We start from the raw sequence: 12,588 nt of genomic DNA on the forward strand, positions 1-12,588 counted from the left end.
CTGTGAGAAGGAAGGAGAGGACAGGAAGCAAAAGAGGAGGAGTGGCTCTTGGAGCAAACTTGCACTTCTGTACGTGAGTGCCCAGCAGATGGGTTTTGTGATGACTCCTCTCTACGTCCCTGTTAAACTTACTCTCACCTTCTTGATAGACTTCATGAATATAAACATTTCTTTTCATATTTAGGAGTCTCCAAAAACTGTGGACTCTTTCGCCTCCATGCTGAGACACTCTCCACTGACACAGATGGGGCCTGCGAAGGACAAGCTGGTCATTGGGCGGATCTTCCATATCGTGGAGGATGATCTCTACATAGACTTTGGTGGCAAGTTTCACTGTGTATGTAAAAGACCAGGTGTGGATGGCGAGTAAGTACAATCATTTCCAAGTGACTTTACTGTGATCACAGGGGTGGGGACACAACTGTGAGTCAGTGGCTTGTTCTGCAGTCACAAGGTCCAGGCTTCCAACCCTGGACGCCCTCACAAAGCCAGGTGTGGTTCTGTGCACGTGTAACTCCGGTGCCGGGGAGGCAGACAGGCCGATTTTCCCTAGGGTTTCCTGCCGTCCAGCATAGCCTGTCTGGGGAGAGTGAAGCTAATGAAAGACCCCGTCTGAAAAGGAAACAAGATGGACACAGTGGCACACGCCTCGAATCTCAGCCCTCATGGGTCTCTGAGTTCCAGGCCAGCCTGGTAAACAGAGAGAGTTCCAGGAGAGCCAGAGCCTGTCTTCAAAAGCAAAAGCAAAGGCGAAAATGAAAGCAAAAGCAGAGATAGATAGATAGAGAGAGAGTGACAGAGACAGACAGACAGAGGGAGAGAGAGAGACAGACAGACAGATGGGGAGAGACAGAGAGAGAGACAGAGAGAGACAGAGAGAGAGGGGGGAGGGAAGGGGGAGAGTAGGGGAGAAGAGGAGAGGAGAGGAGAGGAGAGGAGAGGAGAAATGACATTCTATGTTGGCATGTCAACTTTGGTCTCCATACACATGTGAATGCACACGTCTTCATACATGTGTCTGGGTATGTGCATGTGTAGCATTCATGAAGATTGATGTACTCAAAGGTTTTTTGAAGACAGGTGATTTTTTTAAAATTAACTTTGTTCTGTGATAATGTCATACAAACATGTGGTACATTTGGATTACTCTTACCTCCGTCCTAACAGACACTTTTCCAGGTTGACACCTTTTGGTTTGGTTGTGTGCCCAGTGGATTTTAACTACTGGGAGGAGCAGGTGTGAATCTGTGTCCTCTAAAGCATTCCTCGTAATCCCCTGTGGGCAGAAGCAGTGAAATATCACGTTTCATTAATAGAAGGTATATCTATAACGTTAAGATGAAATGCAGTTTTATTTCATACAAAGATGGCCTCTTGTCTTCACTTACAGCATCGTACTGTCAGGGACGCAGCCTGGTCTGCTTTTTCTCCAGGCTGACTTGCTGTGGCAGATTGGATATGAATGTCATAGAAGTCGCATTGACAGACAGACAGCTTTGCTGAGATGCCTCTCAGTAGACTGTCCCTGCTCAGTCAAACTTATTGTAACTTCCAAACACCTGAGACCCTTTGGGGCTTCCTTTTTTAGGCAGAGTCTTCTTTTGTTGCCCTCTCTGTCCTGGAACTTACGGCAATCCTCCTGCTTCTGCCTCCTCCTGAGTGCTAAGATTATTGTTGTATACCACCACATCTAGTACTTTTTCTATAAGGATAGAATTTTGTTAATATTTTAATATTTTTTTCATAGATATTTCTTATGAATATTGGTTGATCTTTTTTCATTTAATTAAAATTTTACAACATTTATTTTCTCGTTATGCCATTTTCTTAAACATGTTTCAAAATGCCTTCAGAATGTTTTGAATAGAAAGTGTCAGGTATGATTTGCTCATTTGCCATTTTTTTAATTGGATATTTTCTTTTTTTTGTTGTTTGGTTTTTTGTTTGTTTGTTTTTCCAGACAGGGTTTCTCTGTGTAGTCCTGGCTGCTGGCTGTCCTGGAACTCACTCTGTAGACCAGGCTGGCCTCGAACTCAGAAATCCGCCTGCCTCTACCTCCCAAGTGCTGGGATTAAAGGCATGCGCCACCACCACCTGGCTGGATATTTTCTTTATTTACATTTCAAATGTCATCCCCTTTCCAGGTCTCCCCTCAGAACCCCCCTATCCCGTCCACCCTCCCCTTCCAGCCCTGGCATTCCCCTAAACTGGGGCATTGAACACCCTTAGGCCCAGGGGCCGCTCCTCTCACTGATGTCCAACAAGGCCATCCTCTGTCACATATAAGGCCAGAGCCATGGGTCACTCCTCTTTGGTTGGTGGTCCAGTCCCGGGAAGCTCTGAGGAGTCTGGCCTGTTGACACTGTTGCTCCTCCATGAGGCTGCAAGCCCCCTCAGCTCCTTCAGTCCCTTCTCCAACTCCTCCATCTGGGATCCCGCACTCAGTGCAACCGTTTGTCAGGCTGTGGCAGAGCCTCTCAGGAGACAGCCGTGTCAGGCTTCCATCAGCAAGCACTTCCCGGCATCCACACTAGTGCCTGGGTTTGGCGACTGTATATGGGATGGATCCCCTTGTGGGGCAGTCTCTGCATGGCCTTTCCTTCAGTCTCTGCTCCACACTTTGGCTCCATATTTCCTCCTGTGAGTATTTTGTTCCCTTTTCTAAGAAGCACGGAAGCATCCACACTCTGGTCTTCCTTCTTCTTGGTCTGTGAATTTTATCTTGGGTCTTCCAAACTTTTGGGCTAATATCCACTTACCAGTGAGTGTATACTCTCTGTGTTCTTTTGTGACTGGGTCACCTCACTCAGGATGATATTTTCAAGTTCCATCCATTTGCCTGCAAATTTCATGAAGTCATTGTTTTTAATATCTGAGTAGTACTCCATTGTGTAAATGTACCACATTTTCTGTATTCAGTCCTCCATTGAGGGACATCTGGGTTCTATCCAGCTTCTGGCTATTATAAAGAAGACTGCTATGAACATAGTGGAGCATGTGTCCTTGTTATATGTTGGAGCATCTTCTGGGTATATGCCCAGGAGTGGTATAACTGGGTCCTCAGTACTATGTCCAATTTTCTGATTTCCAGAGTGGTTTTACCAGCTTGCAATCCCACCAAGAATGGAGCAGTGTTCTCTTTCTCCACATCCTCACCAGCACCTGCTGTCTCCTGTGTTTTTGATCTTAGCCATTCATTCTGACTAGTGTGAGGTGAAATCTCAGGGTTGTTTTGATTTGCATTTCCCTGATGACTAAGGATGGTGAACCTTCCATTAGATTCTTCTTGGCCATTAGAGTTTCCTTAGTTGAGAATTCTTTGTTTAGCTCTGTACCTCATTTTTAATAGGGTTATTTGATTGTCTGGGGTCTAACTTCCTGAGTTCTTTGTATATATTGGATATTAGTCCTTTATCAGATGTAGGATTGGTAAAGGTCTTTTCCCAATCTGTTGGTTGCTGTTTTGTCCTACTGACAGTGTCCTTTGCCTTACAGAAGCTTTGCAAAAATCGTAGATTTTTAAGTGTAGTATTTGAGATTAGATATTTCTCTTTTGTGGCCTATAGTTGTTGGTATCAGGAACCGGATTTGCAGATTGCCTCGGAACCTAGGATCGGCGGTGATGTCACCCATGGGTGACAGGGACGCATGGCATAGGATTGCTATGTCAATCACTATACATTCCCAGTGTCCGCTTGGTTTACCTTTTACGTTTACCTACGAACAGTTCTGTCGCAGCCTAAATCAAAGGCAGACTCACTGGTGCTTTCTCTCTTTTCTCCCTTCGTCTCTGTCACTCCCTTTTTGCCCCCCCCCAATAAAGCTCTCTCACGTGGAGCTGCATTGGCCTGGTGTGGTCTGTCTGGGCTCCAGCCGAGATTCCAACACAACGAGAGTATGTCTTGAATCTTCTTGATAGTGAGGCTTTAAATGGTTAAATGTTAGAAGCTGTTGCAGTATTTATTAAATATTAGGATTTCATCTGAAACTGTCCACATGGCACATGAGTACACACTGATACTGAAGTGACAGTGTGTGCTGCCCGCCTCCGCCTGCTTTCGAAAGAGAGGGAGGAGCAGCACACGCACAGTGCTTCTGCAAACAGGATCCCTGGTTCTTAGAGTACTTGCTGTTTTCACTGTCCCCCTCCCCCTCCCCCTCTCTCTCCCTCCCTCCCTCCCTCTCCTTCCCTGTCTCTCTCCCTCCATCCCTCCCTCTTTCCTTCCCTCCCTTCTTCTCCCTCCCTCCCTCTCTCTTCTTCCCTCTCTCCTTCCCTCCCTCTCTCTCCCTCCCTCCCTCTCTCTCCTTCCCTCCCTCCCTCTCTCTCTTTCCCTCCCTCCCTTCCTCTGTCTGTCTCCTTCCCCTCCCTCCTTCACTCTTTCCTTCCTTCTTTCTGAGTTTAGGAGAGTTGAATGTGTGCATGTCTTGGTCTTGTAGTTAGTATGTGTCCAGGACCCAGTTACTGCCTCCAGAAATATATACTTAAATTCCAATGTACTTACAAAATGAATGGATTTATGAATGAAGATTGGGAACAGGGTGGTACAAAGGTTGTTTTCATTTGTGTATTCAAATATTCACACATGCTTACTGGACCTCTTCAGAGTGTCAGGGCTGGTGAAAAACAGTATTCTTTCTCCTTATGAAGCAACGAGTCTGTCTAATGGGGATAGATAGTAAATAAGCATATAAACTAGATATAAATTAGCTTAAAATAGCACCAACTCTACATGTGGAAAGGGACAATAGTGACAAAATCCAGCAGTCGGAAAAGGCCTTGCTCAGACTTGCTGATGTAGAAGTGAGAGAGATGCCCTCTGAGGACCTTGTTGAAAATGCTATGCAGACACTGAAGCTCCGGTCTGTGCCCAGTTCTGTGGACCAGAAGAGACGTGTGTAAGTGTGCTCAAGGAGAGTTCAACCTTGCTCTTCTGCTGCCTACAGTATAGAACACAGCTGTAAGATGAGCCCAGCCTGTCAGGAGGCTTCCCACTGTCTGCAGAGAAATCTTACTCCGTATGTGCAGAACTGGGTAGGTTCTTCCTGAAAGGCTTCAGATTACTATTGGTCTACGCAGTGTCTGTCACTTTAAGTACTGTAGGAAGGCAGAAAGCCACTGCAGGTACTGTTTCAGCCATGTTTCATTCCTAAGTGCAAACAAAACATGTGGGTGGGAGCTGGAAACAAACGTGGACCTGACCTTTGTCATTGTCACAGAGTGGGCAGTACCGAGGTCTAGCTTGCAGCAGTGTAGTGCCTGGATGTTGAGATGGTGTAACTTGCTAAGGGTCCTGGGTTTGACAGGTCTGTGCATCCTGCTCCTATAGAAGAACGCCATGGACAGGCCATCAGAGTGCACATACACGTACACACACACATGTCTACACACAGACACACAGACACACAGACACACACAGACACACACACACACACACACACACACGATGAATACAAAATTATAAACTTTGGGAGCTATTGCTTTGCAGGTGTCTTTCCATCTGGTGGACCTGACGGGCCAGTGACAGGCGTGAGGCTAACGGTATAGGCATGGCTGTGAGAAGGGGCGGGAGCTCCGCTGTGGACTCTTACTCAAGGGAAGCAGTGTTCTGCGGTGCTGTGCTCAAGTTCATTTGCTTTTGCTTCTCCTCCGTACAGCATCTCTGTCTGTTTTGTCTGAGTCTCCTTTTGCTTTTCCGTGACCAGAGGGGCTTCCACTCTGCTTTAGACAAAGCACTGTGTGCAGTATTTGCTTTTTTTTTTTAAAGGTATTTTTCTTTTGGTATATGTACATAATGTGCACACTAATTAACAGATTTGTCCCAGTGTGAATAGCTCACAAGAAATAAAATGTAGACAATATCATTGCTTTTTCCAAATGAATGAAATGAATCTCTGGGATAATGTGCTTCAGTTACATAATTAGTAATTAGCAAAGTAGATTCGGCCTAACAAAGTTTATCCAGGGCCCAAGACGGCTTTCCACCTGACTTTGCTGCTTTCTAGATCCTGACGCATAAGAACACTTACATGTCATCAAGACTTCCAGGGACACTGAAAGCAGCTTGCTAGTGAGAAGGGAGATGGAGATCTGCTAAAGGATACAGGGTAGTTTGCTCTGGTATGCTGGCCGTGCCAGCATGCTCACCGTGGCCGTGAGTGACAGTGAGAGCCCAGTGTGATGCTGTGAGGAGCCGAGCTGCTGGAAAGGGTGTAAGTCGTGCGAGTGCTTCCTCACGGGTGGGTGGCCTTAGTGCTTCTGTGGGGGCCCTGAGAGTCTCTCTGATCCCTCTCCTGGCTGAGGGCGTAGCAGTCCGGGACGTGGCCTTCCTCAGACACTGACTCAGCTGCGGCCTTCCCGGAGCCCTTCACGCTCAGACCTGTGAGAAATGTGTCGCTGCTGTTTGCAGGCTGCCATCTCTGTGCCTCTGACGCAGCATCCTGGACTAAGACGATGGTATTCACATTTCCAGGGTGTTATTGCCAGTAAGGGAATGAACAGTGGACTCAGGCTTTTTCAGATGAATTGAGGCTGTAATTTTAGTGAGGTCAGTAGCAGCAGGAATTGGATATGTTTGACAGTGATTGGTAGAGTCAATATGCCTCATGCTATTTAGAAATCCAGTTTAATAGGCAGGGAACAGAGAAGTCTGTTGATATACAGACTTTTTAATAAAATTTTTTTAATTTTTTAGTGGTTTTTATAGAATATAACATCTTGGAACATCATTGGGCTTAAAACTTAATCTTTTAAATTTTTTATGTCCCAACACCATACTTGCAAATATGAACTTACATATTTTATCACCACACCGATGCCATATAGAATTATTGCCCAGTAACCACATACCCCACCCCCAGTTCTGTAGGCTTGCTTCAACTCTCTTTTTCTGCTGTCATGTCCATTTCTGCTCTTTCAAGTCTTCATTTTCTTATTTCAGTGTGTTGAAACGAGAAATTGTTCACCAAATTTGTTGTGCTTAAAATAGGAACAGCTACTGCGCAAGGCCAGCAGCCTCTTCTCTAAGTGCACACACCTCAGCACACAAGCTTTCACGTGTGCTCTGGCAGCTTCTCACTACTGTAGCTTTGTTCTCATTGGCTTCTGTGAATACTTGATGTCACCAGATAAGTGACTTCCTGATGAGTGGAGTGTAGCTGGTGTGGGGGTCTGCCTCTGTTCACTGATGCCCTTGATAGGGCTGTCACATATGAGAACAGTGTCTGTTGAACCAGTCAAGGTGCTGAGTGGTTGTGACATGAGCATTTGTCACCTTTAGTAGGACTTATAGGGAGAATAAGATGGGATGGTTAGGTTCTAAATTGTATTTGAAGGAATTCTTACAGTGAACTTATAAGTAGATGATGAAAATCCTTTAAAAGATTATTAGGCTTAAAGAATGGCTTTTTAATAATGAATAGTTTGCTTGCTTTGAAATATACTTGTTAAACATTTATTTTTAAACAAACAAGGCATAGTATAATTTTTTATTGAGTCCAGCAAACTTTAAGTGTGCAGCTATTATAGCAGTGATTCTTAACCTGTGGGTCACCCTCCTTGCCTCCGTTGGGGGTTAGTTGACCCTTTCACAAGGATCACTTAAGATCTTGGGAAAACAGTTATTTACATTATTAATAACAGAATTCGTAACAGCAAAATTACAGTTATGTAGTAGCAATGAAAATAATTTTATGGTTGAGGGTCACCACAACATGAGGAACTTATATATGGATTAAAGATAGTGTTGTATCCTGAGAGTCGATTCAGTCCAGGGTATGGAGAATAAACCACTACAAATAATGCCATGTTCATTCTTTGGGCTGCATTCTTCAGGAGTGGGGGCTAGGGGTCACTGTGTCCATTGCTGTGTCGGACAGGCTGTTGCAGAGGAGCTGCTGACATGAGGGAGGAAGGACCGAGGAGGCTCTACTGCCAGGGAGAGCCATGTCTCCTGGGAACCGAGATGCTTTAGTGAGTCTGCGTGGACGTGCTGGGAAAGGTCCTGTGGGCAGGATGCAGGGCTTCAGGATGTATGTATGCACACGCATATATACACACACACATATATACACATATATACTCACATATATACACATATACACACACATATATACACATAGATACACACACATAGATACACATATATAGACATATATACACATATATACACACACACACACACACACACATATATATATATATGTATATATATATATATATATATATATATATATATATATATATATATATATATATATACATAAACACACACACACACACACACACACACACACACACACTGCTCCAAGGGTGGCTTTGTTTTGAGGATGGCCAGCTGCCAGGGAACTATTTCATAGGCAGCGTGGATCACATCTGTGTTTCAGTGGGATCACTCTGGAAGTGTGGTGGACTGTTTACTGCAAGAGAAATGCTAGCGTTAGATCACTAAGGAAACTACTAGAAAGAATGATGGCGTTGTGGGTGCAGGCTGAAGGTGGGAAGCAGAAAGGCCTCTGCAGGTGGAGGAGAGGCCAGTCTTGCTGACTGACTGCTTGTGCAGGAGGCAGAGGTGGGTTTTGAGCAGCATCCTACTTCAGATGCACCTTATGAGATGAGGAGTGGGTTGGGTGGTGCTGGGGAGGCAGCACAGAAGGGTGTTCTTTATGACACCTTTGTCTGTTGATTCTCTCGTTCTGGTCACTTACCGGGTGGGAACACTTTTGTCTTTTCCAAAATTCAGAGTACCCATGGTTTGTCAGTGCTTATAGCTTTGTCAAATTCTCCAAGTCTGTTCCTTTCATTGTTATATTTTCATTTTTCAGGAATTGCAAGCATTTCTGTAAAACCCTCCAGCTCAGTTGTATAAGTAAAAAGTCCTTTTATTTATTACTGTGTAAATGAGGGTTATGTCTCTTAATGCATTATCTCTACCCTGGCATCTCTGTCACAACACATGTGATTGACAGCTCTGGAAATCGAAGAGTTTCAAAACAAGCATGATTGGCAGCTCTAAGGTAGCATGCACGTGCTCTGAATGCTATGTGTACTTTTGTTTGACACTGGGGTGGAATAAACAAGCTAATTTCCCAGTCTTTGTTTCTATTTTGGGTTATGAAATATATAGGGTCAATAGAGAGTGGAATATATAGTGAATGTTTCCAAGTCTCAAGTTTTTAGCATTTACTATGGGGAAAGAGAAAATAAAAATTTGAACTGAGTTTCTTTTGTTTCAGAAGAGATAGAACACACCTTAAAACATGTCTGTTTTTGTTTAGATTGGTGGTTTAGACTCATGCTATGAGCTAGTTCTTCCTTAATACATCTCAGATAGTTTAAAAGTAATAATTTTTATACTCTATACAAGACACTCTATGAAAAAAATTGAGCACGTTATTTTCTTAAACTTTTTTATTCCTTTAAGAAAAATACTGTTAGGAACCTTGTTAAAAAGAACTGAAGAAGCAAAGGCTGGCCTACTTTAGGTAGCTTACTCCAAGGCTTTGGCAGCTAGCAAGTAAGCATGCCTGAGGTAGCAGAGCTCCTTCACGTCTGTCTGTGCTGCTTCATGTTGTTCAGATTCACCTCTAGTGTGTGTGTGTGTGCGTGTGCGCGCGTCTGTGCGTGTGCATGTGTGTGCGTGTGTGCGCGTCTGTGCGTATGCATGTGTGTGCGTGTGTATGCATGTGTATGCATGTGTGTGTGTGCGTGTGTTTGTGCATGCGTGCATGCGTGCTTGCGTGTGTGTTTGTGTGTGTGTGTGCGCGCGCGCGTGTGCGTGTTTGTGTGTGTGTGTGCGCGTGCGTGCATGTGTGCTTGCGTGCGTGTTTTTGTGTGTGTGTGTGTAATTGGAGTTTTCCTCAGCAAGCTTCTTGCATACCTTCACTACAGTATGCTAAATACAATTTAAAACCTGTATATATATCTTAGGGGGACGATCTATAAAACAGCAAAAATGCAGAGAAATGCACTAGCAAATGCTCAAGTGAATGAGCTGTTTAAGAAAGAGTTAAGACAGTTTCATAAGCAGAAAATAAAGTATTTTCTAAGTGGCGGAACATCTTAAAAATGGGAACTCAGTAATGAAAGGACACTCATGGGAACATGGTGTGAAGTGTGGCCGAGATTTGAGGGTGCACGTAGTATGATTATTGGTATCCATTTGTGTGTAGTAAGTTAGCCCAGCACTTGGGGTTTATAAATCTCACATATTGGTTTGGTCTAGGAGTCAATGATCACCTAGCTGGAAGACTCTGGTCTCTTAGGAAGTTCAGTTGAGGTATTTGCCAGGTCAGGAGTATGTTAAGGCTTGGCTGGCAGTAGAGACGGCCAGTTGTGCATGGGCTAGGGACCAAGCAGTTAGCACTGAATCTTGGGAGAACGTTCCAGATCCAGACCATAGCATTAACATGCTGCTTGCTGGCAGGAGGTCTCAGTTCCTCCCGTGTGGACCTCTGCCTTGGGCCGACCAAGTGTGTTCATGAATGATCTAGGAAAGTGAGCCAGGGAAGCCATGGAAGGCATGTGGCATAGCTCCCTTACACCCACTCTGTGAGAGTGGGTCACTAGACCTGCTTCAGGGGCTGTGCACTGTGGACTGGCCGCCCCATGTATGGAAGTGGACAAGGTTTATGGACCTTGTGAGCTTTGTGATCAAAGCTCAACTTTCATTCTAAAAAAAAAAACAACTGCTTTTATGAAGGGGTTTGCAACCCCGTAGGAAGAACCACAGTTTCAACCAACCAAACCCCACACTCTGCCCCCAGAGCTCCCAGGGACTAAACCACCAATCAAAGAGTACACATGGGGGACCCATGGCTCCAGCTCAGCTGCATATGTGGCAGAGGATGGCCTGTCTGGCATCAGTGGGAGGGGAGCCCTTGGTCCTGGGAAGGCTCGATGCCCCAGTGTAGGGTGGCGAGGCGGGAGTGGGAACACCCTCACAGATGCAGGCGGAGGGGGGAATGGGATGGGGGTTTGTGGAGGGGAAACTGGGAAGGGGGATAACATTTGAAATATAAATAAATAAAATAACCAATAAAAAATTAAAAAATTCTTTGTGTTGTCTATAATTTGTTATAGGCGTGTGTACATGTGCACATGGGTAAATGTGCATGTGTGTGCACACAGGATAGATCCCAAATACTGGTGTCTTCCCGTCATCACTGACCACGCTTGTCTTTCTGAGGCCAGTGGGCTTTAGGAATCTACGTGTCTGCACCCTGCCCTCCCCCAGTGCTAAGCTAAAGGCCTAAGTGCAAACTGCCGCACCTGTTTGTTTTAGGTGGGCTCTGGGAATCCAGAGCTCAGATACGGTGTGAGCCATTTCTCCACATCGCTGTTACAAGGCTTTATAAAACCAGTGAAACATTTGGTAGAAAAAGATTTAAGAAAATGAAACATTTTCTACCTTTTTAATCCCCCTGTATTTCAAGACAAGGTTTTCCTGTGTAGCCCTGGTTGTGCTGTAGACCATATAGAACAGCCTGGCCTTGAACACAGAGATCCGCCTGTCTCTGTGTTCCAAGAGATAGGATTGAAGGCGTGTGTCACAGTGCCCAGCATCCTTGGCCATATTGTCAATGTTCAGGTAATTACCTATATTAATAGGATTACTATTAGTCACTCTTTGATCCTGGATTATTAATATATCTACAAAATATAAGTTTTCCTACTGGTACGATTCTAGGCGTGCAGATCTTTGTCCCGTCATACACTGAGCACTGATATCATTTGGGGATAGTTTGGAAAGCACCCATGGGGTGTGCCAGGCCCGTGGCAGCACAGGTTTCTCTGTCTCTTTCTCTCTGTGTGAGCTCTTCCCCCTCTTTTTTCTGGCTGCTGGTCCTTAGCTCTCTAAATATTTATTTCTTCATATACAAAAGACCCTGGCTAATTTCACACTAGTTATCAAGCTGTAGTCATTGCCTTGGATGACAGGGCCTGAGAGCTCAGTCACATCCTCACTGCAGCCCTTCCCTAGCTCTTCAATCCAATGTCTGCAAGTTTCTTTCACACTTGTTGCTGTTGCTTTTTTCTCTGTGTCTCACCAACCTTCCCCTTCTTCTTTCTTCTTGGATGCGCTGGGTATCAGATTTGGGCCTAGCAGTGCTAGCCCAGTGTTTGTCACTGAGTTCCCGCCCCCACCCCGCACTGCCCTCTTAATTATTGCTTACATTTTCTCCCTGTCTGTCTCCACTGACACTGCTGGGCAGATGACCAGAGGCCACTGCTAATTGGTTCATGATGTGACAGTAAGGGCAAAGCCTTGCTGGGGAGTGAGCAGAAATTTAGAGAACAGGTGCTTTGAAGACAGGAAAGAATGGGAAAATGGTTTAGAGAGGGAAATAAATGGGATGGGAAGAATTGTATTAAGAAAAGACAACGAAGAAATTCAAGGGAGTGGACAGGGAGCCCATAGAGTTCTGCTGGAATCATATGAGACACCAGATACTTGATTATTTTGTTGTAAAACAGTAATGCTTGTGTGTATGTGTGTGTGTGTGTACGTGTGTACGTGTGTACGTGTGCGCGCGCGCGTACGTGTGTGTGTGTGTGCTGGTATCCATATTGAGACAAGAGGACAGCTTTCA

At 44.9% G+C, this 12,588-nt stretch overlaps 1 protein-coding gene across 1 annotated transcript in view; it reads left to right on the forward strand.

Moving 5' to 3' along the window:
• Mrps28 (mitochondrial ribosomal protein S28) overlaps positions 1-12,588 on the forward strand; it is a 95,898-nt gene that overhangs the window by 11,974 nt on the left and 71,336 nt on the right. The window contains exon 2 of the mRNA XM_052180891.1: positions 185-366. Coding sequence (XP_052036851.1) covers positions 185-366 — 182 coding nt within the window. The remainder of the gene's footprint in view (positions 1-184; positions 367-12,588) is intronic.

Source organism: Apodemus sylvaticus, chromosome 4 (assembly GCF_947179515.1).
Source record: "Apodemus sylvaticus chromosome 4, mApoSyl1.1, whole genome shotgun sequence".
NCBI lineage: Eukaryota > Metazoa > Chordata > Mammalia > Rodentia > Muridae > Apodemus > Apodemus sylvaticus.